Raw genomic sequence first — 26,444 nt, forward strand, 5'->3', positions numbered from 1 at the left:
GTGAAACTTGAGTCAGGCTAGTGTTCAAACTGGAGGACTAAAGAACACACATGATGTTGGTTGGCCAACCAGCCTCCAGGCTCTCTGGCATGGAGTCCTCAAGATTTTCCTGTTCACCCTCTTTAGAGACTTCTGGATTTAGTGAAATCCAGAAGTTCCAGGTTAAGCCTGAAGCAATGGTTTCACGTTAATGAAGCCACACGGACTGTGCTGTGTGTGCTGAATTCTAGAGAACTGCTGCCTCAGATCCCCCCGAGGGCAAGGGTTGAGTCTCATCTTCTTGTATTTCCAGGACCTGGCAATGCCTAGCATCTGACAGAGATGAATGAACGATCACCGCAACATCCTCTTCCACCCTCCTTCTCCCCTGCATTTCTTTTTTTTTTTTTAATTTATTTTTATTTATTTATTTTTGGCTGCATTGGGTCTTCGTTGCTGTGTGCGGGCTTTCTCTAGTTGTGGCGAGCGGGGGTTGCTCAGCAGTTGTGGCGCATGGGTTTAGCTGCTCCGCGGCATGTGGGATCTTCCCAGGCCAGGGCTCGAACCCATGTCCCCCGCACTGGCAGGCAGATTCTTAACCACTGCGCCACCAGGGAAGTCCCTCCCCTGCATTTCTTACCTTGTCTGACAAGATGAAATTCCCCGAAGCCTCCATCTCCCTCATCTTTATAATGGGGGAGGGGAACCCAGATGACTTCAGTGAGTCCTCTCAACTCCAGCTCTCCAGGAGTCTAAGAATCCATATGTTGTCATCAAAATAGTGAAACTTTAGGAAGTTGGGGCCTCAGGAAGCACTGGAAAATTCAAGGGGAATTTCTGTCCAGCACACATTAGGTGCTCAAGATGAGTTAGTAGAAACAATAAATCTGGAATCAGAAAGGGAATGTTAGCACATCTACAGAGACCCAGGGAAGGTGCTTCGGGTCAGGAGGTGGGGGAATCTGAGTGAGGAACAGAAGAAAGGGGAAGGATGGAAAAGTGACGGGGTGGGGCGGAATACTGAGGCATTCCAGGAGGCTGCTGGGTGGGGCCGATTTTCCCTGGGGTAATGGTACCCAGGGCCCTTCCAGTCTCTCTCAGTCTCTCCAAGCTTCCTCTTCCTCAGACTATTGTACACGTCCCCACACACACTTTCCCAAGAGGGAAACCGTGAGAGGAAACAGTTGTCCTTCATCTTGTGGAAGGCTAAGGGCTGGGAGCAAAGGCAACTCATCTTCCCTTTCTCAAGCCCTTCCCTAGATCATCCCACACATCTCTCAGCCTCCATAAAGGGGGCTTCTCCCCCAACCAAAAAATATCCCAGAACTCCCAGGGCTGAGTCCCCTTCATGGAAGTGTAGGTCCTACCCCATTTTCTTATCCTAGCCCCTATCTATGAGAAGCTCTTCTACTAGGGTGGTCATTTTTAACCTTTTGGACATCATGGACCCCCTTTTCTTTTTAATAAATTTATTTATTTGTTTTTATTTTGGGCTGTGTTGGGTCTTCGTTGCTGTGCATGGGCTTTCTCTAGTTGAGGCAAGCGGGGGCTACTCTTCGTTGCTGTGCGCGGGCTTCTCAATGTCATGGCTTCTCTTGTTGCAGAGCACGGGCTCTAGAGCGCAGGCTCAGTAGTTGTGGTGCACGGGCTTAGTTGCTCTGTGGCAACTAAGTTGTGGGATCTTCCCGGGTCAGGGATCGAACCCGTGTCCCCTGCATTGGCAGGTGGATTCTTAACCACTGTGCCACCAGGGAAGCCCCAACATGAACCCCTTTGAGCACCCAAGGAAGGCTCGAAGCCCCATAAAAACGACAACACAACAAGCAGGATTTTGTACATACTTTTCGGTGAGTTCACAGACCACCTAAAGCCATTAGGTGCCAGCATCCAGGTCAAGAATCCCTGCAATAAGAGTTTACTGAACTAGTAGCAGAGAGATTCAGGCAAGTTGCTGAATCTCTTTGCCTCAGTTTCCTTGTCTACAATAGAACCCACACCTCACTGAGCTGTTGCAAGGATTAAATGAGGTGATACTTGGAAAGCACATTGCAGTCATGCCTGGCAAATGTAACAGTAATAGCTGTGAGCTGTCACTGTTACTCCATCTCTTCTGTGGTGATTCATAGGGGCATTTGTGGTTCTTGACCTTCTGTGTAAGAAACACAATGTCAGATACTAAATAAAAGAGGAAACTGGGGCTTCCCTGGTGGCGCAGTGGTTGAGAGTCTGCCTGCCGATGCAGGGGACACGGGTTCGTGCCCCGGTCCGGGAAGATCCCACATGCCGCAGAGCGGCTGGGCCCGTGAGCCATGGCCGCTGAGCCTGCGCGTCCAGAGCCTGTGCTCCGCAACGGGAGAGTCCACAACAGTGAGAGGCCTGTGTACCGCAAAGAAAATAAAAAGAGGAAGCTGGTGTTGATCCAGCTCAGAGAGAGAAAAAAAAGGTTAGTGTTGGTGGGACTAGGGAGAGGATCTCAAGGTCAATTCCCAAAAAAAGGGATTTCTCCCTCCTCATCTCCAAGAAGTGGAAAAGGGGGAATGTTTATGCCAAGCACTTTACATATACAATGTCATGTATCTCATACAGTAATCCTGCAAGGAAGCACCATTATCCTCATTTTACATATAAAGAAAGTGAGGCTCAGGAAGATAAAGTGACCTGCCCAAAGTCACACAGCTACTAAGTGGTAGGACAAGGTGTCAAAGCCAGGTCTGGTCCCCAAGCTAGTGTTCTCTCTACTGTCTCCAGGATGAGTGAGGGAGCAGGGAAGAGCCGAGCAGAGCAAGGATAGGGTCACTGGGCCACATCCATCTTTGGGGAGCCTGGGGAGCTCCCGATCTGGTGTTCCTGGGTAGACAAGGCTGCATCCCTGGTGTGGGGCAAAGCCACAGCAGGAGGGCAGAGCAACTTCCGAGGTTGGACTTGCCTTCTGCACTCAGTGAGCTTCTGGAAGCTCAGGCTGGGGAAGGAAGTGCAATGGTTGCCAAACTCCTCAGCCTTGACCTGTCCACAATCCACCTGCCCTCACACACAAAGTAGGGTCCTTTGCCACACAAGCCAGGCAAGTGGGGCAATTCCTGGAACAGCCCACCCCACCCCTTCCTCCAGGGTCCAGACACAAGCTCTTGGCCCTCCCAACCCTGGGAAGCTGCCTCCCTTTATCTGTGCCTTCCAATAACTCCTTCCTGGTACCTTCCTTCCTTTCTGATTGTGATTACAATGTCTTGTCTATATTTTTGGGGGGGAAAATGGTGGGGGGAGGGAGAGGAAGGAAAAAGAATAAATTTCCAGGAATTGTTTTGCTGCTGCTGCCCCTGTTGCTTGGAGCAAAGCTGTTTGCCCCCCTCCTCCTGCCCAGGCTGGCAAGGAGCCTGGCCTCCCGCCCCTCCCTCTTTCCCTTCCTTCCAGTCTCTCTTTCCAGCTGCCTCCCTCCTCCCTCCAAAGAAAAACACCCACATGAAAACTGCAGAGCTATCACTCATTCCTTCCTGAGGGAGCAGCTTTCCCTCTGTGCCTCTGCCAGAAGGAGCCACCATCACTTCCTCTTGCTGCAAATACACATTGGGAGGCGGGGGCGGGTGGGGGGAGGGCTGGGGAGCAGGTGGAGGTAATGCGGCAGGGGGTGACGTCTCCACGTGGGAGGGAAAAGGTCCTGGGTAGAAGATTCAGAGACCCAGGACTGAGCCAGTAAAATGCAGTCTTGAGAGGAAGGGAAATGACCATGGGTCAGAATGTGTGGTCCCTGTGGAGAGAATAGAAGCCAGAACTAGGGTTTTTCTGGAGGGTGCTTGGTCCAATAGAGCCTCCATCTGCATGGGTCAAAGGCATGGAGAAGGAAGTGAAAATTCTCAGAAGGCTCCTTACTGAAAAGAGATAGCCATAGGATAGAAACTGAGATCCTAAACAGAGAGAGTAGAACTGTCTGAAAAACCAAAGTAAACCACATTTTAAGGATTCCCTGGTGGTCCAGTGATTAGGACTCGGTGCTTTCACTGCCGGGGGCCTGGGTTCGATCCCTGGTCGGGCAACTAAGATCCCACAGGCCGCAAGGCATGGCAAAACACACACACACACACACACACACACACACACATTTTACATCGTCACAGCTCATCATGACAGATTTCTTGACCTAGGAGTTATCTGGTGTGTGAGTGGAAGTGTGACATAATAAATATTTGGTCTCTGCCTCCCAGTTCCTCACACAGAGCTCCTAAAATCCTTGTAATTTCCTGAGTGATGCAAGTGATAGGAGCATCTTACACAGAATTCCTAAACCCCTTGGAAATTCCTGGGTGATAGGAATGTCTTTTGTTCTAATGAGATGACTCTTGGTGGGCTCCAGGATGGCTTCAGGATGGGGGGCTGGTCACCAGAAAGACCAAGCCTTGATTAGAAGCTTAGAACTTTCAGCCTCACTCCCACCATCCTCTGGAAAGAAGAGTGGCATTGGAGATTAAATTAATAATTGATCATGCCTATGTGATAAAGCCTCCATTAAAATTCCTAAACTATGAGGTTCAGAGAACTTCTGGGTTGGTGAACGCATCCAAGTGCCAGGAGGGTGGTGCATTCCAACTCCACAAGGACAGACCTTACCCTATGTACCTCTTTATCTGGTTGTTCATTTGTATCCTTTATAATAAAACAGTAAACATAAGCAGAAGCAAACTATCAAAATTGCCAGGAGGGGGGTTGTGGGAACACCTGTCTTTGCAGTCACATTGGACAGAAGTGTGGGTATCTAGGGGAACCCACTGATTGCATCTAAAGTAAGGAAAATCTTGGGAGACTGAGCCCTTAAACCTGTGGCATTGGACCTTAACTCCAGGTGGTTGGTGTCAGAATTGAATTAAACTACAGAACACTCAATTGATGTCTGGAGAGTTGGAAAACTGGTTGGTTCTGGGGAGAAAACTCTACACATTTGGTGTCAGAAGTGTCATGAGTAGAGAAACAGTTTTTCTAGAGGAGGCTTTAAGAAAACTGAAAATTAAAAATATCCCCTTCCATGGAGATGGTTGGTGGTGATGGTTGCTCAACAATGTGAATGCACTTAATGCTACTGAACTGTATACTTTAAAATAGCCACAATGGTAAATTTGATGTTATGTTTATTTTACCACAATTTAAAAAGTCAATTAGCAGACTTTAAAAAAATCCCCTCCTTGAATGGATAAATAAAATGTGGTATATCCATGCAATGGAGTATTACCCAGCCACAAAAAGGAATGAAGCACAGATACAGGCTACAACACAGATGAACCTCAAAAATGTTATGCTAAGTGATGTAAATCAATGAAGTTAGAACACTCCCTCACACCACACACACACACAGACACACACACACACAAACTCAAAATGGCTTAAAGACAAATGTTAAGACATGACACCATAAAACTCCTAGAAGAGAACACAGGCAAAACATTCTCTGACATAAATTGTAGCAATGTTTTCTTAGGTCAGTCTCTTAAGGCAATAGAAATAAAAGCAAAAATAAACAAATGGGACCTAATCAAACTTACAAGCTTTTGCACAGCAAAGGAAACCATAAACAAAATGAAAAGACAACCTACGGAATGGGAGAAAATATTTGCAAATGATGCAACCAACGAAGGCTTAATTTCCAAAATATACAAACAGCTCATACAACTCAATAACAACAACAACAAAAACCCAATCAAAAAATGGGCAGAAGGGGACTTCCCTGGTGGTCCAGAGGTTAAGACTCTGTGCTTCCAATGCAGGGGGCATGGGTTCGATCCCTGGTGGGGGAACTAAGATCCCACATGCTGCATGGCACGGCTAATAAATAATAATAATAAATGGGCAGAAGACCGAGAGAGACATTTCTCCAAAGAAGACATACAGGGACTTCCCTGGTAGTGTAGTGGTTAAGAATCCGCCTGCCAAGGCAGGGGACATGGGTTCGAGCCCTGGTCTGGGAAGATCCCACATGCCGCAGAGCAACTAAGCCTGTGTGCCACAACTACTGAGCCTGCGCTCTAGAGCCTGGGAGCCACAACTACCGAGCCCGCGCACCTCAACTACTGAAGCCCGCGCACCTAGAGCCCATGCTCTGCAACAAGAGAAACCACCGCAATGAGAAGCCCTCACACTGCAACGAAGAGTAGCCCCCACTCGCCTCAACTAGAGAAAGCCCGCGCAGAGCAACGAAGACCCAACGCAGCCAAAAATAAATAAATACATTTTTTAAAATAAATAAAAATCCTTCAAAAAAAAAAAAAAGACATACAGATGGCCAATAGGCACATGAAAAATGCTCAACATTGCTAATTATCAGAGAAATTCAAATCAAAACTACAATGAAGGGGCTTCCCTGGTGGCGCAGTGGTTGGGAGTCCGCCTGCCGATGCAGGGGACACGGGTTTGTGCCCCGGTCTGGGAGGATCCCACATGCCGTGGAGCGGCTTGGCCTGTGAGCCATGGCCGTTGGGCCTGCGTGTCCGGAGCCTGTGCTCCGCAACGGGAGAGGCCACAACGGTGAGAGGCCCACATACCGCAAAAAAAAAAAAAAAAAAAAAAAAAACTACAATGAAATATCACCTCACACCAGTCAGAATGGCCATCATTAAAATGTCTACAAATAAAGTGAGAGAGTGGCATGGACATATATACACTACCAAATGTAAAATAGATAGCTAGTGGGAAGCAGCCACGTAGCACAGGGAGATCAGCTTGGTGCTTTGTGACTACCTAGAGGGGTGGGATAGGGAGGGTGGGAGGGAGGGAGATGCAAGAGGGAGGAGATATGGGGATATATGTATATGTATAACTGATTCACTTTGTTATAAAGCAGAAACTAACACACCATTGTAAAGCAATTATACTCCAATAAAGATGTTAAGAAAAAAAAGTCTACAAATAATAAATGCTGGAGAGGATGTGGAGAAAAGGGAACCCTCCTACAAACACTGTTGGTGGGAACGTAAATTGGTGCAGCCACTATGGAAAACAGTATGGAGTTTCCTTAAAAAACTGAAAATAGAGTTGCCATATGATCCACCAATCCCACTCCTGGGCATATATCCGGATAAAACTATAATTCAAAAAGGTGAATGCACCCCAGTGTTCATAGCGGCACTATTTACAATAGCCAACACATGTAAGCAACCTAAATGTCCATTGACAGATGAATGGATAAAGATGATGTGGTACATATATGTGTGTGTGTGTGTGTGTGTGTGTATGTCAGCCATAAAAAAGAAAGAAATAATGCCATTTGCAGCAACATGGATGGACCTAGAGATTATCATACTAAGTGCAGTGAGTCAGACAGAGAAAGATAAATACCATATGATATCACATGTGAATCTAAAATATGATACAATGCACTTATTTACAAAACAGAAACAGACTCACAGACATAGAAAACAAATGTATGGTTACCAAAGGGGAAAGGCAGTGGGGGAGGGATAAATTAGGAGTTTGGGATTAGCAGATACAAACCACTGTATATAAAATAGATAAACAACAAGGTTCTACTGTATAGCATAGGGAACTATATTCAATATCTTATAATAAACCATGATGGAAAAGAATATGAAAAAGAATATATATATATATATATATATATAACTGAATCACCTTGCTATACACCAGAAACTAACACAACATTGTAAATCAACTATATTTCAATAAAAAAATTTTTTAACATTATGCTAAGTGAAAAAAAAACAGACACAAAGGTCACACGCATGATTTGACTGATATTAAATATCCTTAATAGGTAAATCCACAGAGACAGAAAGCAGAAGGGTGGTTACCAGTTGGCTGTCAGGGGCTGAGGGGAGAGGGGACTTGAGGCTGCATGCTTAATGGGTGTGGTGTTTTCTTTTGGGGTGATGAAAATATTTTGGAATTAGTTAGAAGTGGTGGTTGCACAACAATATGAATACTAAATGCCATTAAATTGTAAACTCTAAAATAGTTAATATTGTCATAGGGATCTCACCTTGATTAAATTTAATCCCCTCCAGCCAGTACACCCCTGGCCCTACAGCCTACAAAACATGGGCCCAGCTCCAGGCGGTTCTGCTCTCTTTTTGCTGCTGCTGTGTGGCTTGTGTGAGACAGGCAACGTCTCTGGATAAGGAAGCCCATCCTTCCTCCCCACAGGGGTACCTCAGGGATCAAATGACTAACTGAGGTGAAAGAGCTCTGAGAAGCAGGATGCTCTGCTGACACTTGATGCTCACCAACAACACAAAGCCGGGGGCTCCAAGCCTTCCCCTTGGCTTGGAGGGAGAGAGAAGCCTGGTGTCTGTCTGTCTTCTCTCTCTCTCCCTCTCTCTCTCCTCCACACTTGGCCAGAGCAGTATGAGCTGTAGCGGGGAGAATGCTGTTCTCCTTCCCCTCCCCATCCAGGAGTCTCCCCGAAGCTCAACACAGCCCCTTCGCCACCCACATTCAGTCTACCTCTCTCTCCAGATTCTCACCTCAGATCACAAAGTGAAGGCTGGGGGAATGGCAGGGGTGGTCATTCAGCAAAAGAGCCAGAGTGATTACGTCTGAATAATTTTCAGGTTTATTTTAGCCCTCCCACCCCCATCCAGTTCTGCTTCAGCAGGTATCAAGACAGACAGGGGAGAGTAGGATGCCAATCCCATTTATCGGGTGGAAAATACATACATACGTAAAGCATTAGCACGTCACTTTGATGGCTCATTTAATTCTCTCAGACACCCGTATTAGTAGATACTATTGCTGTCCCATTTTTCAGAGGAGAGAACTGAGGCTTAAAGAGGTAAATTCACACAGCCACAGGAGTCTGGAATTTAACGCTTGCAGCCTGACTCCTCCCTGTCACCGCTACACTGGATGTTTCGCTGTGACTTCCCCTCTAACTGGATTGGGGGAAGGCAGGAAAAACCCCGACCCTCTCCCACAGAGCCTCAGCCAGTGATACTGCTTCCCGGATGAGAAGGGCGGCCCTGAAGCCCGCAGCAAAGCCAGCCCCACGGCCACTGTCCCTCCAGCCTCCCCGCAGCTCCACAGCAGTCCAGACCTGCCGGCCCTCCAGGACCGGAGGTGCTCCCAACAGGGAAACTCAGGTGAGTGTTGCCCTCTCTCAGGGAAGAAGGAGTGGAGTTTGGAGATGATTGGCTTTCCTGCATGATCCACAGATGTTCCCAGGGATGAACTGGAGGTGTGTGTGTCTGTGTCTGTGTTTGTGTATGTGTGTCCCATACACAAGGCCCAAATAGCAAGACAGAGCAAGAGCCCCTAAGGAAGGCCTGTGTGAAAGGGCCAAAGGGTGAAGTGCCAGGAGAGAAGCGGAGGTTGAGCCCATCTGGGCTGGAGGAGGGCGGGACTGGCCGGGCCGGGGAGAAAGCGTTTGGCCTCTGGTCTCTCCCACCACTGAGACCCCTTAACAAAACATTTCTGTTCGTGGGTTAAAGCCGGCAGTGAGTCGTGTGCTGTTTATTCACAGTTTGAATGTTACACTTCCCTTTCTTGCCTCTTCAGACGCAGGATCTTTCCCCGAAGCCTCCTGGCCCCTGTGGCCTGCGACCTTGGGAACAGCAGGCTGCTTTCGAGGCCTCCTCTCTCTTCCAACCCTCCCTTCTCCCCACTAGGCACTCGCTGGTCCTCATGTCGGCCACGGGGCCCAGCGTGGCGCCCGCCAGCGAGGCGGGAGAGATCCACAACTGGACGGAACTGCTCCACTTCTTCAACCACACCCTGCCCGAGTGCCACATGGAGCTCAGCGAGAGCACCAAGCGCGTGGCCCTCTTCGTGCTCTACCTGGCCGTCTTCGTGGTCGGGCTGGTGGAGAATCTCCTGGTGATCTGCGCCAACTGGCGCGGGGCGGCCCGCGCAGGGCTGCTGCGCCTCTACGTCCTCAACATGGCCATCGCCGACCTGGGCATCGTCCTGTCTCTGCCCGTGTGGATGCTGGAGGTCACGCTGGACTACACGTGGCTCTGGGGCAGCTTCTCCTGCCGCTTCACTCACTACTTCTACTTTGCCAACATGTACAGCAGCATCTTCTTCCTGGTGTGCCTCAGCATCGACCGCTACATCACCCTCACCAACGCCTCTCCCTCCTGGCAGCGCCACCAGCATCGAGGGCGGCGGGCCGTGTGCGCCGGGGTCTGGGTCCTCTCGGCCCTCATCCCGCTGCCCGAGGTGGTCCACATCCGGCTGGTGGAGAGCTTTGAGCCCATGTGCCTCTTCATGGCGCCCTTTGAAACGTACAGCACGTGGGCCCTGGCAGTGGCCCTGTCCACCACCGTCCTGGGCTTCCTGCTGCCCTTCCCTCTCATTGCGGTCTTCAACGTGCTGACGGCCTGCCGGCTTCGGCGGGCAGGACAGCCTGAGGGCCGGCGCCACTGCCTGCTGGTGTGTGCCTACATTGCCGTCTTTGTCACCTGCTGGCTGCCCTACCATGTGACCCTGCTGCTGATCACACTGCATGGGACCCACATCTCCCTCCACTGCTATCTGGCCCACCTGCTCTACTTCTTCTACGACATCATTGACTGCTTCTCCATGCTCCACTGCGTCGTCAACCCCATCCTGTACAACTTTCTCAGCCCGAGCTTCCGGGGCCGGCTGCTCAACGCTGTGGTCCATTACCTTCCCAAGGTCCAGGCCAGGGAGGGCAGACATGCTTCCTCCTCCTCCTCCTCCTCCACCCAGCATTCCATCGTCATCACCAAGGAGGGCAGCCAGCCCCCTGCAGCCAGCCCCCACCACCACCCAAGCCTGAACTTCCAGGCAGCAGACACCCCACCCACCTCTGCTCCTCGGGCTCTTATAGCCAGCTGAGGAAGATTCCAGTCTCCTCTACCAGCCAAGTAGAAAGCTGGAAGTGTAGGTGAGAGATCCGGGGGGTGGGGGTGGGGCGGGGCCGGCGGGGAGAGGGTCAGAGCCCTCACGGCCCAATTTTGAGTATGTCTTAAAATATTGAAGTCGGGGGATGGGGTGGGAGGCAGGGAGGGAGAGGGAACGGGTCCTTGGCGTTGTACCATTCGACACGGTCCCTGTGCCGAAGGGAGACACACAGGGGAAAAGGAGAAATAAAGAATAGAGACAGACATGACTCTGGATCTCTGAAAAAGTCTGCACTGCAAGCTGGGACTGGGAAGGGAGCTGAAGCTAAAGAGATGCTCAGCAGAAACCAGACGTACCCGTTTCAGAAACCACCCTGGCAGGAAAGAGTGAGCTCCACAGGAAGCCCACACAACTTTCCTTTTGTGTTTGTGCTTGTTGGTCTCCTAGCACACATGTAGGCTACAGGGACAAGAGGCCAGAGGCCAAGGAGCCAGGAGGCCTCAGCAGGCTGTTTCCTAGCAGTGCATCCTCAGTGTGATGATAAATGGAGGGGGTGGGCGGTGGGGACAGCAGGGGCGGGGTGAAGCTGAGGTCTGAGACAGGCACCCTGCAGCTGGGCCGGCTGGAGGATTCTCCACCCCCGCCATGCAGGAAAGGGCTCCATTTCCTTGCTGATACTCTCCCCTTCGCCCATCCTGATCCCCTCCCCCCAAAGCAGAGGAGCTGTCCCAGAGTCCACGCTCCTCGTAGCCCATCTTCCCCCAGCCCTGGGTCTAGCAGGTTTCCAGACTTCTACCCTCAGTCCCTCCCTTTCTCTCCAGATCACAGGAAAATATCAAGACATCCATTCTGGGAGCAGACTTCGGGACAGGCAGCAGCAGGCACTGACAAGGGCTCTGTCCCTCAGCCTTTGCCCCTGCACGGGGTGGGGAAGTGGAAATCTTCCAATTCTGTCACAGGGCAGAGTTCTGGTGTTCTCCTAAGTCAGGTCTCACCCTCAGACTTCTTTCTTCCTGGCCAAGTCGTCTCATAATTTTCCTGTCCAGCAACTTCTACTAACACTTGTCCTATAGACAGGAAAAGAAGTCCTCTTGTTAACACGGAGGTCTTCTGGAAAGGGTTCATTTATCAGTTTGGGAAACTAGGACCATGTCCATGAAGCACTCTGACTGAAGTAAAGCCTAAGAGCAGGTCCCAGTCCACCAGTCCTGAGCCCTCCGCCTCTCCATCCTGCCTGTGGAGAACGAAAGGTTTGTGGACACAGTCACTGAGACCTTCTGTCCTGCTCAAGTGCTCAGTATGTCAGGAATGTTTAACTTGGAATAACCACTCGCTGACCTAGAGCACCATCTCCTCTGCACTTAGAAATCTGAGACTGTATTCACCAGATGCATTAAACATGTGCTCCAGCGGTGTATGAACCCGTTTGTCAGAGCACAGAGCGAAATCTGTGTCTAACTCCCCCTGCTCATTGGGCCCAAACCTGAAAAAGGGCCTTTTCTTTTCTCTTTTTTTTTTTTTAAGAGTCTTAACACTTCAAACAGCTGCTTGGTGGCACAGACTTGAAACCTTTTTCAGCCAGGGGAGTTTGGGTTGTGACTTGGTGCTGCAGTAAGGGCTGAACCTAACAATGCACAGAACGTATTAGAAAGACCTTCCTCACTTGTGCCCACATTAAAAACCCAGCCCAGATCCAATGCCCTTATCACTGACCCCTCTGACTCAGGGTCCAGAAGTTGTCTCAAGGAAACCCAGTTTTACATCTCTGTCACACCCCCGATTACCTGAGGCCACTTTCCCAACATCTTCCCTTCTCATGGACTCCATTTTGGCAACCAGTGATCACCCTGGCAGCACAAATACTTCCTTAGGGCCTGAGAGGAGGACTCGTGTGCTGACAGCAGCAAGGCCCTCTGCTCTACATTTGCAGAGCAGTGATGGGGGCCTGGGCCCAAGCAGTGTGCTCTGAGACCAAATGGACCACGTCGCACCCTAACTTCTAGAGGCCTGTCTCTTCTCTGTGGGAGGACATTTGTTACCAACCTCATGAAATTATGCCAAACCTCCGCCCCCCTCTCTGAATCTGCCTCTCTCCACTCTGACATATCACGTCATGGTGAATTAAATGGCACTGGCAAGACAATCTACCGCCAAACCTCTGGTCCAACCAGACATTAGCAGAGTCCCACTGCTCTCTCTGGGCCAACAGAAGATTCCCCTCAGAGGTGGTCCCTCTGAAAAGGTTGGGCCATTGAGTTAATTTTCCACTAAAAACAGACCAAGTCAAGCCCGGGGAATTCCAGCTATAGGAAAGGAAAATGTGCTACCTGAAAGGATTCTGGCACCTGCTGAGCAGAATACTGCTACTGAAAGGGTGATGGCTCAGATACTCTGAACTCTGAGGGACGAGCATGCTCACAGTAAATAAGAAAAGAACTGCCATTTCCAATTTCCTTTTTTTATTCTAAATAAAAACCACACTTTGTGCCGAACAATGGAATATAAAAGAATCAGATGTACAACGATTTTAGACATCTACTATTTGGGAAAAAAAGTTTACAAAATATACAAAACTTTACAGCAATAGATAGTAAACACTTAAATATTAGGAGGTCAGTACTTATTAATTTAATGGAAGGAGTTAAGACGTCAACAATTTTTCTTGGTTTCAAAAGATTTAGCTAGTAGAAGTGGGAGGGGAGGGGGGACTGGACAGGGAAGGGTGTTAAAGAAACATCCAAGGTAGAAGTTTCCTTTTCATTCTGATGTTAAGTTTACCATGAGTTATCACGTTGAAATCAACGCCGTGTGCCCTGCTTCCCGATTCATTCAGCGCAGGATTTAGGGAAAAGGACACGTGGGGACTCCCAGATGGGCAGATTTCTCCACACAGCCCACTTCCATGCCACCAAAATCATGCCCATCTATGACGGAATTTAAATTCACTTCCAAAGTTGAGTAGTCTGGGGACTCGGGCACAGCAGGTGGCCAGAAGAGGAAGAAAATCCACCAGCAGCAAAACCTGACTGGGGAGAAGGTATTTAAGCTCAAAGGTTGTCCTAGAGACAAAAAGGGTACTGACAGAGCAGAAGAAAGTCAGAAAGAATTTTTATCCATTTCCTGACCCCCACCCCCACCTCCTTTCTTCCCAACTAGCCATGAACTAGAGAGACTCCACGGAGTCTTAAAATTTAGGACCAAATACCAGGCAGAGCTTCCCAGCAGGTGCTGTGGCATCAGTGAGCCGTGGATGGGCCAGAGAAGCACCAGGATACTGACCCCTTCCTCTGGCCACAGCAGCTGTTTACAGTGTGCCATTAGAGTATCACCATTTTCCCTTAGGAAAAGAGTTGGGAATGGCCTCGTGTTTGCTTTAATGCTCTAGTCGCCATCTTGAAATTCTTAATAATTTTTAAACAAAGGGCTCTGTAAATTATGTAGTTGGTCCTGAGTACAGAACAAGAAAAAGGGGGGAAAGGGATAAGAAAAGACATTCAAGGATCAAACAGAACTTTGGAACAATACAGCAGGAGACAGTGCTAAACTGGGCTCCAGGACAGAGAGGGCAACAAAATCCAAAGAACAGTTGAAAAAATTTTAAATTCAAAATACAATTAATACCTTCCACCAGGTATCCTAGAGCACCCTTTGCCACAATATAGTGTTTCAAGTAAAACAGTGCAGAAAAGGGTGAGCTGGTGGCAGAGGCAGCAAACATGACTCCAAACAGAGGAAGGGTTGAGGTGCGAACATGGGGGACACGCGGGGGAACAGGGTTTGGTCAGTGAGCCTCATGAGCTACTGACCTGCTACATGTCTGACTGCAACCAGCCGGGCCACCCTGGCTGACCACTTTGCCTCAGGAGGATCGGGGGGTGCAGTTTCTTGTTTAGTGTTTCAGGGGCAAAGTTTCAAGGATTTGCTTTTTGGTTTACTGGCGAAAGGGGAAAACTTCACAGTTTCAGGTTAAGTATACAGACTACCCAGCAACCATGATATACTCTGTTAAGGAAGAGGGTTTCTCCAGCATATTGATCCATTCTCAGCTACCTGGCTGGGTCCCGGTGAGTATCGCCACTCTCAAATCCAGCCCTTCAAAACTCAAGTCCTCACCAACAATATGGGAGAAACCACTCAGGCTTGAAAAGCTTAGCAGAGAGGTGACTGTAGTCTTTTACACACCTTCCTTCTTAGTTGTCTAATGGTCAGCGTGGGAAGAAAGGAAGCAGTCAGTCAGGGAAGAAAAGTGTCAGCACTGCTTTCTGACAAGAATGTCCCAAGGGAACATTTAACTAGTTGGATTCAGATGGTGACAGGTGGCCACTGGACAAGTCCCTTCCTGTAACGGTCACCCCACCAGATAGCCACGCACACAACCTCGGAGGCTTTATCATTTTAGGGCTGGGGAGAGAAGCAGCAGGTCCAACCGGGACGGAGCTTTGGTTTACGTGTACGTCTTATGATAGCTTCCCAACCGTAGGAAGGAGGAGAAACTATACAACAAGGTCCTTCATGCGACGTGATCCCCTCGACCCAGTGCCCAACCTACTCAATCACAGGATGGAAAGGGGATGGAAGGCCTCAACTTCCTAGAATGTACATCCATTACCTAAATGGTTCCCTGGGTCTATTCTGCAAGAGACTATCTGGAGAGAAAGAAAAGAATTTGCTTGTTTAAAGGCTTGACCTGTTCTCCCCTAGTTTTAGCCCGTTTCCCAAATATCTGGCCAGGATTGTCCCCTGGAATATGGCTACTTGCTGGGGAGAAGCTCATTTTCCTGAAGTCTCTTATCCAAGAGATGCTGGGTAATATGTATACAAAAACAAAACAAAAAAAACCCAAAAATAAATAAATATTAATGTCCAAAAAGGCCTTGTGAGTTAATTAAAACCACTTGCTTGTAAAACAGCCTGGGGCGCTGCTGAGTCCCACGAGGGGCTGTATCAGGGCCAAGGCCAGGGACCCCCAGAGCTCGCCTGAGCAGGTGAGGTAGTATGGGTTACTGAGGTGCCACCTTGTGAGATGCAAGATCCGAGGGCCCTCTCCCTCAAGCCTTCTTTGGGTAAGACCCCTCAAAAAGGCAACTAAGAACGGAGCCCACCAGCACCCCAGGACTGGGCAGACCCATTCCCGAGTCACCTAGGGAGGGCCTGAACCAGCTTCTGGTCAATAGCGCCCCCTGGTGGCGACACAATGACAGATCAGGATAAATTCCAGCAGGTCAAAGGTGAGCTGCCAAAGCTCTGGCCCAGTTAGCACAAAGTAAACAACAGGTTACCTGACTGGGACAGACAGACACACATCCCGCTACAAACCACCAGTTACTCGGGTCCCTTTAATCCTGAAGGGCTCACAGTCCACCACTCCACCTCATGGGGTCTTCTCATCTATGCTATAGGCCAAGCACACTTCTAGGTGGGAGACTGGATGTAAATTAAGGCAAGGCTGCTGCTTCAGAGACATCCCCACCTCTCCACCAGGAAACTCAAGGTCGATGGACGTGGCCAGATGACAGAAGATTACATCAAAGTGGCTCCCTGTCCTTTCTGCCCACAGGGAAGGCCTGACGTCCTGGGCCATCACTCCATAAAATTGTGTTTCTTTGGAATTGAGGAGAAAAGAGAAACCTCCCTTCCTGTCTATCCAGGCTGCCACTTCCGGCAGCACTGCAGGACACCTCTTCTGGCTGGCAAGGATTCATCCCAAAGCCTTCTGACCTAAACAGAAAGCTTTGTCCCCAGTTTGGATCTAGCTGCCAAGAGATTTTACTGTCCAATCAGCCAATTAGAGCCATGGAACAAGCAGGACCCTCCATCCCTGACACCTTTCCCCTGCTGAGGGCTGGGACTGGCACCCGAGGTGAGCTGCCCTGCTGACTAGTTTTTTCTGAATGACCACATTCCCAAAATCTCTCTCATAGCTGGTTGTCCCAGTTGGAGGTCTGGCAGTAATACCCAAGGTGAAAACCTGTCTCCACCTCCTCTGTTCAGTGAGGCTGTTGGTTGGATTCTTAGCAGCATAAAACCTATCAGTAAACTAAAACTCAAGCGGCTGGGGAAGGGGATCTAGTTGACACCAACTGCCTGACGAGATCCCAAAACCAGCCTCAAAAGAATCAAAAACACAACCCTCCATGGGCAAGAACAGGTAAGGAGGTAAACGTGATAGGGCCGTTGCTTCTCAAAAACAGTAACAGTGTTCATGTGCTATTTCTTCTTTCTTCTTTCAACACAGGATAGAACAGAACTCCTAGCAAGGCGAAACTGTAACTCCGGCTGGGGAGGGACCAACAGCCATTAGAAAACCAACGTCCTGGCTGCTGCCTGGGAGCTCCCCCTGGCTCTGCTGGGACCCAGTCAGCTGTCCAGGTTCTTTTCGGCCTCTTTGGAATGGATAATGTACATGAAGGTCTGCTCAATGGTGAAGTCAGGCGGGAGGCTGCCTTTGTGCACGCCAACATGCTTGCTCATGAGGTTAAGGGTGGAGCTGTAATGGCCACAGACCGTGCAGCGATACATGAGGGCCCCCGAGTGCGTCTTCAGGTGGCACTTGATGGTCGAGCGGCCTCGGAAGAACTTGTGGCACACCTTACATTGGTACGGCTTCTCGCCCGTGTGGATCCGCCGGTGGTAGTTGAACTCACTCGTGTGGGCAAACCTTTTGCCACACACCTTGCAGCTATACTTGCTATTCCCGGGTTGGCCCTGCAGCACCAGCTCCTCATTCAGGAACTCCTCAGCCGGCAGCTTCCGCTTCTGGAGAGCTGGGTGCTGTAGCCCAAAACCAGGCCGTGCGTCAAGGCCACTGTTGCATTTGTGCTGGCTGACGTGGTAGCGATAGGCAGCCTCCGACTTGAAGCTCTGGCTGCACAAGTGGCAGTGGAAGAGGGCGTCTTCCAGGCTTTGGTGCACAGCCATGTGCTTCTCCAGGAGAGGCCAGTCCACAAAGCTGTTCGCACAGACAGAGCAGGAGAAGACTGAGATACCGAGATGGGAGAGGGTGTGCCACATGAGGCTGCAGAGGTTGAGGTGGCGCTGGTCACAGACGCTGCAGGCCTGGCCCTTCAGGTTCAGATGGTCAAGGATGTGGCCCCGGACCACGTGGAAATCTTTGGCCAATGCCTTCCCGCAGGCAGCACACTGCAGCTCTGCGGAGGCTGCCCCTGAAAAGAGACCCAGCTTCCCAGGCAGGGGGTCGTTGGGGTGGACGATGATGTTGTTCTCAAATATTCCATCCCGTCGGTGGAGGGTCAGCTGCCACTGGGTAAAGAACTTAGTTTCACACATGTCGCAGGAGAAGAGGAAAATACCAATGTGGGACAGAACATGGGTCACCCGGGAGTTTCGGTCCTGGAAGTGGGTCTCACAGACCTTGCAGTTGCCGGTCAGCAGGTCCACATGGTCCCGAGCATGCTGTCGGATCAGTTGAATGTTGGGCTCTAGAACTTTCTTGCATACCTGGCAGGGCATGGCCTTATTCTCTCGGTTGTCACTCTCTCCAAAAGTCAGCTCGTCCTCACTGTCATCACTCAACTCAATCACCTCCTCAGCTGTGCCTATCTCCTCGGTGGGGTCTTCAAACTGCAAGTCATCATCTCCCAGGTCCTCCAGCTGGAGCTCATCCATCTGCCCAAAGCTCGGGTCTTTGGAGTGGTCGCTATTGCTCAGACAGGAGTTGGTCCCAGTAGTGATGTCTATTGCATTGTCAGGGGTGAAGAAACTGTTTTTACTGAAGTCTCCATTGCTCTGGACTTTGTATGGCTGGCAGGAGCTTGTACTGGTTTGGACGCCCATGCTGACAGTGCCTAGGACTGGCTGGGTCACCACACTGGGAACGGACGTGAACGGAGCAGGGGCATCATGGTCTTCTGTCTTTGGCGGCAGTGGCTGCTGTGGCAGAGGCAGGCTATGGTTAGTGTCACTGGTAACGTTTCTCTCTTCCTCTTTATAGTTTCCTCCAGCATCACTAGGCAACGCATAGTTTCGATCAGGACCCAAATGCTCCCCCCCACCCCGGAGTTCTCCAAGAGGATGGGCTGGTTCTGCTGAGCTACAACTCAGGGTACTGGAGTGGCTCTCACTGGTGCTGGTCAGGGGCTTGGCCACAGCAGTGCTCTCCAGGTCAGGAAAGGTGGAGTGACAAGCCCGGAGGAGATCCTCCATACCCAGACGCTCAGCTACCTCGTAAATGACCCCAACGTTGATCAGGTCCGTGAAGAGCTCTGACGTGTAGACAAAGCTCAGAATCTTCTCAAAGTTGGCGGGGGTGATGAAGTCTACCACATAGGTCCTGGCAGCATCAAGCCCAGTGTTCAGGAAGAGGTTCTGGAAGTAGCCAGCTGCGCAGGCCAGCACGGCTTTGTGGGCTGGGAAGGAGCGGCTCCCCACTACGATGGTGACATCACACATGGTCTCGGAGAGCCGGCACTTGTTGAGTTCCTTCAGCAGGTTGTTGGGGTGGTTGGTGCTTTGCAGTTTGATCCTCATGCCCATCTTAGCAGCTCCTATGATGTTGCCTCCTTATCAGCACGGTTAATCTGTGGACAGCAAAAGGAAAAGGTGGATGGCCAAACACACCCCTGCCAGTGAGGAGTTCTGCAGGACGAAATGCCACCAGTCTGCATGTTTCCAAGCCCCGGGCGGAGAGCAAGAGTGAATGGACAGACACCTGCTCCATTCTGCTCGGGGCAAGGACAGCAAAAGTGACGGGGCAGTGACCTCTCTCCCTGCATACTCCCAAAGACAAGAGTTGTCACAACAAAATCCAGAAGTATTGAAAAAAATCTGATGGGTTGGTCTTTAAGAGTCAGTAAGAGAAGCTGTAGGCCTGGGTGGACAGAAGTTAGTGCCTTAAAGCCAAGCCAGAAGCATTCTCTCGACACAATCTTATACTTCATTACCAGAGCAACTGGTTCTAATTTTTCTCATATTAAATGCCTAATTTCTTCCTGAATCCAGGCTTTCCTATCTCACTGAGTATATTCTCTTCGCTTATGATGCCAAATGCCATATACATACTTGAACACAGTTATCAAGATCCATTAGCTGTTGGGGAAAAGATAAGGATGCCCTGCCCTTTAGTTTCCTACCATTGCTGTGATCGTTCAGGCTGTAAATAAATCTCTTGCTTATTCTTGAGTTCCCATCTCTCCCTACCTATGCTACCTGCCTCCCCTCTTGTCTCTCCATAGCCCAGAGCCATTCGGATACTGCTCTATCACATTCTCTGTATGCTGTGGATGAAGTTAAAACACTCAGACACCAGAGAAGTAAAGCAAAACAGAACACCACTGTGGCATTTAATATTACCTAAATATGCTTCAATTCTCTTCCCACCCTTTTCAGGATTTATGCTTATGTTGACCAGAAGTAAGAGATATATACCTGATGCCATAAGAAGGCATCTAACTACATAGGTAACTCCTAAAGGCTTGCTCAGTACCACTTCTTCCCCTTTTTGAGTCCTGCACGCCAGAAAGACAAACTAGTTGCCTTCTCTCTCGGCCTCACGACTCGCCCTGGGCAACACAGACCCTTTCTTCACCTCACCACATTCGACTAACTCCCAACTTTTTCTGGGGCCCAGGAAGCTTCTGAGCATTGCTGGGTACCAGCCAAGCATCTCCCGGGCCCTGGTGGCCACACATCAGCGGTCAGTAGGTCCGGACACCGGGAAGCCCAAACGGGCAGTGGGATTCGGAACTTCGGAGAAGGCACTCCAACAATCCCGCGGCGCCGCCGTCTCCCCTCTGGAGGGTCGAATCCGAGAGGAAGGGCGTTGGATCCGGCTGGGGCACTCCAGCTGGGAGGCATCGAGCACTTCGGTCCCTCCCCAAACAGCGGGGGAATTCCTCAGGGCGACCTCGGGCGGGGACGGGGGGTGACGGGGGGTGGCGGCGGGGCGCGGGGCCGGATGGGGGTCGAGGGGATAGGCGGCGGGGCCGGCCAGGGTCGGCGCGCGGCCGGGGAGGATGGGTCCGATCGAGGGGAGCGGGCAGGAGGGAGCCAAGCGAGAGCGAGAGAAAGGCCGGGACGGGGGTCGGACCTCGGCCGGGGCAGCCCTAGGCCGGGCCGCGCTTACCCGGCTCCGCGGGGCTCGAGTACCATCGCCGCCGCCGCCTCACACAAAGGCCCCGGCCCGCCGTGCCTGGCCCGACGAGGAGGCGGCGCCGCTGGCCGCGGCCAGACTCTCCATCCGCCGCGCCGCTCGCCGCCCCGGCCCGGGTCGCCCCCACCGCCCGGCCCGCAGCGCCCCCCGCCGTCCCGGAGGAGGCAGCGCCCCCCGCCGCTCGGCCGCAGCGCCCCCAGCCGCCCAGGAGGAGGCAGCGCCCCCTCAAGGCGGGGCCGGGCGCGAGGCCAGTGGGCCAAAGCCGCCGAGCCTCCGGCCGCCCTCACCCTACGCGCCCCCTCCGCTTCCCCGCCCGGCCCTCGCGCTACCTGGGACCCTCGGCCCCACCTCCAACCCCCGCGCAGCCCAGGGACCGCCGCCGCCGGGCCCCGCGGGCAACAGTGAGGACGTTTCCAACACCCCCATCCCCAACCCAGGCCTGTCTTTTCTGAAGCACTGATCCTCCGGGTGCAGGACCACTCCCTCCTCGCGCTGGTACCTGGAGAAGTGAAAAACCCTATCCCAGCTCTAAGCTTAAATCGGCTTCCCTGTTCCACACCTCATATTCCCAGAACTTTACTCTCAGAACGTTTGCTGTTGTAGTCTTACACGAAGTTGTGAGACTGTTTGATTAATTTACGTCTCCTCCACCAGGCAGTGACCTTCCTGAAGGCAGGGCGCCGTGGTTCTGCACACTACCGAGTTCCTGCGCTTACCACACGCTTCTGGTTCATATGACAGGTGCTTAACAAAGCCTGTTTGAATGAATGAACAAGTACTTGTGGGTCCCTGGTGGAGCACCTTCTGGAAGTTCACCGTGGACCCTCCTTCCAGCTAGGTGGGCAAATGAAGGAATTCACAGGATCCCACTGCACCTTGGCAGCTTGTCCTGTTCCCGGCAGCTTGTCCTCCCTGGAGGGGAGCAGAACTTGACACCTCAAAATATGCCTCTTTGGCGTAAGGATTATTTTAATAATAAGCAGACAGGGGAGAAGCTCTGAAAAGTGAGTAGAAGTTACGCTTTTGTAAAAGATATTTACATTTATAAGGGAAATGTCCATTTGTAAGGTACCTCTCTGTACCAGGAAGAGAAGGGTTGCTAAATGTCTAGAAACTCTTAGTTTTCCTGGGTATCTCCCATGTATACAGGAAGTATACATGTTGTTAAACTTCTGTTTCTTTTTTCCTGTTAATCTGTCTTTTATTATTTACTCAGCCAGGAACCTCAAAGGGTGAGGGAGAATTATTTTTCCTCCCCTACTTCCTCAACTCATTCTAGAGCTCAGTTCCTCTGCTTCCACCCACGCTTCTCCTTTAGTGCAGCAGTTACCCTCCAAATCTTCTCCCCAGATGCTCCTGCCCAAGAATTGTTATCAAACTGAAACTACCTGAGTTTAACTGAGAGATGTGATCAAAATTTAAGGCACTGGCACCATTACCAGCGATCAGTCTGAAGTTCTCATCACAGCTTTTACTGTGACATTCACAGGTCATGAAGGTTTTTTGGCTGAAACTCTGTGGTATTCACAGGTCACAACTTCAGGCTCACAGTTTTTTAGTTGGTCGTATTTTTTATTCCCTTTTTGGTGTTCCAGTCTTAGGGAGATCATTTGCTTGGTGGTTAGCAACTGACAACATGCATTTAAAGCTTTTAAGAGCATACAGGAGGCTTCCCTGGTGGCGCAGTGTTTACGAATCCGCCTGCCAATGCAAGGGACACGGGTTCGAATCCTGGTCTGGGAAGATTCCACATGCTGCAGAGCAACTAAGCCTGAGCGCCACAACTACTGAGCCTGTGCTCTAGAGCCCGTGAGCCACAAGTACTGAGCTCGCATGCCACAACTACTGAAGCCTATGTGCCTAGAGCCCGTGCTCTGCAGCAAGAGAAGTCACTGCAATGAAAAACCCACACACAGCAAGGAAGAGCAGCCCCTGCTCACCGCAACTAGAGAAAACCTGCGTGCAGCAACGAACACCCAACACAGCCATAAATAAATAAATTTATTTTTTTTAAAAAGAGAGAGAGAGAGAATACAGGGCACAAGGAGACTACTATAACGATTATAAGCAGGACAATTCCCAATGTCTAGAGTGCACTTCAGAGCCATGGTCCCCAAGACCCAAAGCAATCAAAATCAAACAAGTCAAAGAAAGACCCCATTAGAGGAGTCACCTTTTTAAGCCAAGTGGCTTGTTCAATAATCTTATGCAGCTGAGTTTCAACTTCCCCAGAAGTGTTAATTTAGGTACAGTGGGTGGTGGTGGCCATAGCACAGATACCTCCTTGTTCAGCTAAAAGAAAATCAAGAACAGCTTTGGCTGGAGAGTCTAAGGATTTTTGTTGGGCAGGTATTAGTTTAGCAGCACATTCAGGAAAATCTTTAAGAGTTAAGGAGAGATTTCTGATCACAACCTCATCTGTACTCACTCCTAACCAGGAGTAGAGGGACCTGCCAAAGGAAGCAAATCTCGAATCATGAAAGCCTCCTGGTAGGTCCTTTCTAATTTGATGATGTAAATTCAGGGAAGTTGACCCAATGAGGTGTCTCAGTTTGTCTGTGAACAGTCAGGGACACAGTTAGATAACCTAAAAGGCATTGCCCAGTTATGCACTAGCCATCCAGGCATTCCTAGGCCCAAGGAGAATGACATCCACCACAGACAAAGATAAATTCTGTCAGGGCACAAACCAATTCTGCTAAGGTGGCACTATTAATGGACAGATCAGAGTTTTTATGACAAAACCAGCAGTCTGAAATGTTACCCCCCTTAGCAATGGCCTGGGACATATGGATGATGGTGTTATCTTTCCAGACCAATGGCAGAGTAAAGGAAAGAAAGAAAAGAAGTAAGGGTTTCAAGTTTAGTTAAAGTAGGAAGTCTTGATCTGATGTCTTGGGTGGAAGAAGTTTACATCAATGTCAGCTACCCCTCTTCTTTGTCAATTTGATTTTGAGGTCTCCAGCTGGTGTGCAGTTCCTAAAATCAGAAGGAGTCCTTTTTAATTAGGAGCTGTGGACCCAACGTTCAAGTTCCTTAAGTTTGGCTGCCATCCGGGTAAGACCTGGTATAGTCCCTTCCAAGGAGTTTCAAGAGCATTCTATTAGTGATTATTAGGTTATTAGTGATTCCAAATTAGAAGGGTGGGAGAAAATTGGAAACATTAGTTTGGAGAGTTGTAGCCAGATATTTGAGGAAACTAGAAGAATTCAGGATTTAGTTTAGTTTTCAAGTATATTACAAAACCTCAAAGATAATTAACAGAATTAGAATCTAATATTTACAAAGGTGCAAACATAATTTTTCTGTCTACAATCACCCCATTTTCCCCCAAAGATAACACAACAATTTGTTTTAATTTAACTTGGCCTGATTAGTTACATAAGTGCAACAAGAGTAGTGATTGACCATATAAGCTCTTTTTTAAGACTGCTTTACTAGGAGTTTCAGATTGAACTCTTAAAAGCCTCTGAAGCCAGGAAGCCAAGCCAAGGATTGCCATCAGATTTTACCTGAAAAACCTATAGTTTGGGTGAATTCTCCTCTTCTCAAGGTCCTGAAAATATCCTGGGATTCCTGGACCTGCCAGGAAATGACCTTCCTTACTTACGTGGTAAGGCTGCCAGGAACCTTGTAAGTAGAGTACCAAGCCAATTTTTCCAAGGGGCTTTACTGGCTTTTTAAAGTCAACCTTAGTTCCTTAAAGCTACCTAGTCATATCTGAGTCTATGCACATCTCTCTTAAATATGACATTTCAGTCAAAGCCTTGATAATGTAGCCAGTGTTTCCAATTGCGTCCTGTTACAAGGAGAGCAGATTTTTATTGGACTTATGCAAATAACTAATCATATTGCCATGAGAAGAATACTCAAGAGTTTCTGAATTCTGACAGGATCAGGTAGGGAGAAAAAGTACATGTTTCATCTTTGTTTACAAAGGTATATGTTACCAAATTGCTGTAAATCATAGATAGCCCAAGAAAAAAAAAGGTCTTCTTAAATTTAGAAAAACAAAACATTAAGGGACCAGCAATGTTGCAAACAAAAAAGTCATAAAATTTTTAATTCTCCTCCTCAGTTATTCAGTCCCATGTAAGTAATACTTGTTCTGGTTGAATCCAGTTTTTCCATTAGCTCTGGAAATTCTTACCTTGTTCAGTTATATGCTCTTAAAGTTATCATAAACCTGTACTTACCAAAGTCCTTTCCATGAATCTTCTTGAAAATGAAGTACTTTTGCAGCTGATGTTGAAGAATTTGCATAAGGCCTTTAAGAACAATCTCTTTTCTAGTGTTTCCATTGATTACAACTGAACATCAATCCCTGGGGCAGCATTTTGATGATGGACACCTAGGAGGATGTAATAGGGGAGGCCAAGATGTTGTTCTAGATACCTTTTGTGTTTTTAGTAAGATTTTGCCATTTTTGTAGATATTTATAGCTTCTGGAACCATAGTTCTTAGACATAAAATAGGCAGGTATGCCAGAAGGTGGCATGCTTGACTCTTTGGAGCTTAAGGATCCTGTTATATTTTTAGTTAAGATTTTGGGTCTCTTGGAGCCAAACTAATACCTAAGAGGGATGTGCCACTGGGTTGGAGATTGTGTGGTGTTTTACAAGTGTACCTCATTGCATGGAAGTTTTATTGAGGTTGGCATCAATCTAACCCATTCTATGACCAAATTATCCTAACATGGGAGTCTTTCGGTTAGGTGAGCACTCTAACAGGTTTTTTTGTTGTTTTGTTTTATTTTTTTCTAACAGCTTTTAAGTGCTCATCAATTTTTGTAACTTTATGGCTTCCAAGATTCCCATTAACAATAGCCTTTATCTACACTAAGCGAGACAAACAAACATGTGCATCTTAACACACCAGCAGTAACCAAGAGATGTTACTGCAGCTTGGCCAAGAAAAGTCCCTGTGTGCACCACCAACAATTCCCATGGAACTGGGGACTGGAAAAAGATTGAACCAGCAGACCCCAAACAATGGGGATTGTGCAGACCGATTCCAAACAAATGAGGAGCTGCAGCTGCCACCAGCAGTTCCCAACATGGAATCTGGGGAAGGATTCCAAACAAATATGAAACTGCAGACCAAACCACCAGCAGTTCCCTGTGTGGAATCTGGGTACAAACCAACAGCTGGGGTTTTCTGCTCAAGTGGGGGAACTGTGGTCTGAACCTAGGGCTAGGGGATTGGGTTCTGGATGGAATCATCTGGTAGCTCAAGCTGACCTGCCCCAGATTGGAAAGTCAATTAGATCAGGAGCTTGACACAGAGAGTGGAGCTCAGAGCTGAGAGGAACTTACTCATGGCCCTTGGAAACAATGAGAGAGACAGAGAACTCAAAAGGGTTTTCAGGGACCACGCCTACGTTTCCCGTTGAGTTGTTAACAAACCCCCTAAAGGTATAGATTAAAGTTTATACTGTTTATACTTGTGATATTGTGGTTTATAATAAAAAAAAATATATATATATGGTCATTACCCCCATTTCTAGCACAGAACTTCTAAAACTCTTGGAATTTCCTAAGTGATGAGAGCCATAAAG

The 26,444-nt window shown here is 49.2% G+C and overlaps 2 protein-coding genes across 3 annotated transcripts; one reads left to right on the plus strand and one right to left on the minus strand.

The window, feature by feature from the left end:
- The first annotated feature begins 8,912 nt into the window (after positions 1-8,912).
- Positions 8,913-10,830, plus strand: ACKR5 (atypical chemokine receptor 5). Its single transcript, XM_082636125.1, has 2 exons — positions 8,913-9,053; positions 9,469-10,830. Exons 1-2 carry the CDS (start codon positions 8,919-8,921, stop codon positions 10,771-10,773), a joined length of 1,440 nt encoding a protein of 479 aa, XP_082492251.1. The 5' UTR covers positions 8,913-8,918; the 3' UTR covers positions 10,774-10,830.
- Positions 10,831-13,227: 2,397 nt separating this feature from the next.
- On the minus strand, positions 13,228-20,998 carry ZBTB39 (zinc finger and BTB domain containing 39). Of its 2 annotated transcripts, XM_082635438.1 has the most exons (3): positions 20,861-20,998; positions 18,961-19,316; positions 13,228-18,669 (listed from the first exon to the last, which is right to left on the minus strand). In XM_082635438.1, exons 2-3 carry the CDS (start codon positions 19,270-19,272, stop codon positions 17,137-17,139), a joined length of 1,845 nt encoding a protein of 614 aa, XP_082491564.1. In that variant the 5' UTR covers positions 19,273-19,316; positions 20,861-20,998; the 3' UTR covers positions 13,228-17,136. The 2 variants fall into 2 exon arrangements, with proteins under 2 accessions (XP_082491564.1, XP_082491563.1); XM_082635437.1 differs by having other exon boundaries at positions 13,228-19,316.
- Between the last annotated feature and the right edge of the window lie 5,446 nt (positions 20,999-26,444).

The sequence above is a fragment of the Mesoplodon mirus genome (genome assembly GCF_964341445.2).
Source record: "Mesoplodon mirus genome assembly, chromosome: 11".
NCBI classification, from domain to species: domain Eukaryota; kingdom Metazoa; phylum Chordata; class Mammalia; order Artiodactyla; family Ziphiidae; genus Mesoplodon; species Mesoplodon mirus.

Bases quoted from the DNA above. Each gene is read 5' to 3' on its own strand.
- ACKR5 (XM_082636125.1), top strand. From the start codon at position 8,919: ATGAGAAGGGCGGCCCTGAAGCCCGCAGCAAAGCCAGCCCCACGGCCA. The intron at 9,054-9,468 runs GTGAGTGTTGCC...TTGCCTCTTCAG, and splicing joins CTCCCAACAGGGAAACTCAG to ACGCAGGATCTTTCCCCGAA.
- ZBTB39 (XM_082635437.1), bottom strand. From the start codon at position 19,272: ATGGGCATGAGGATCAAACTGCAAAGCACCAACCACCCCAACAACCTG.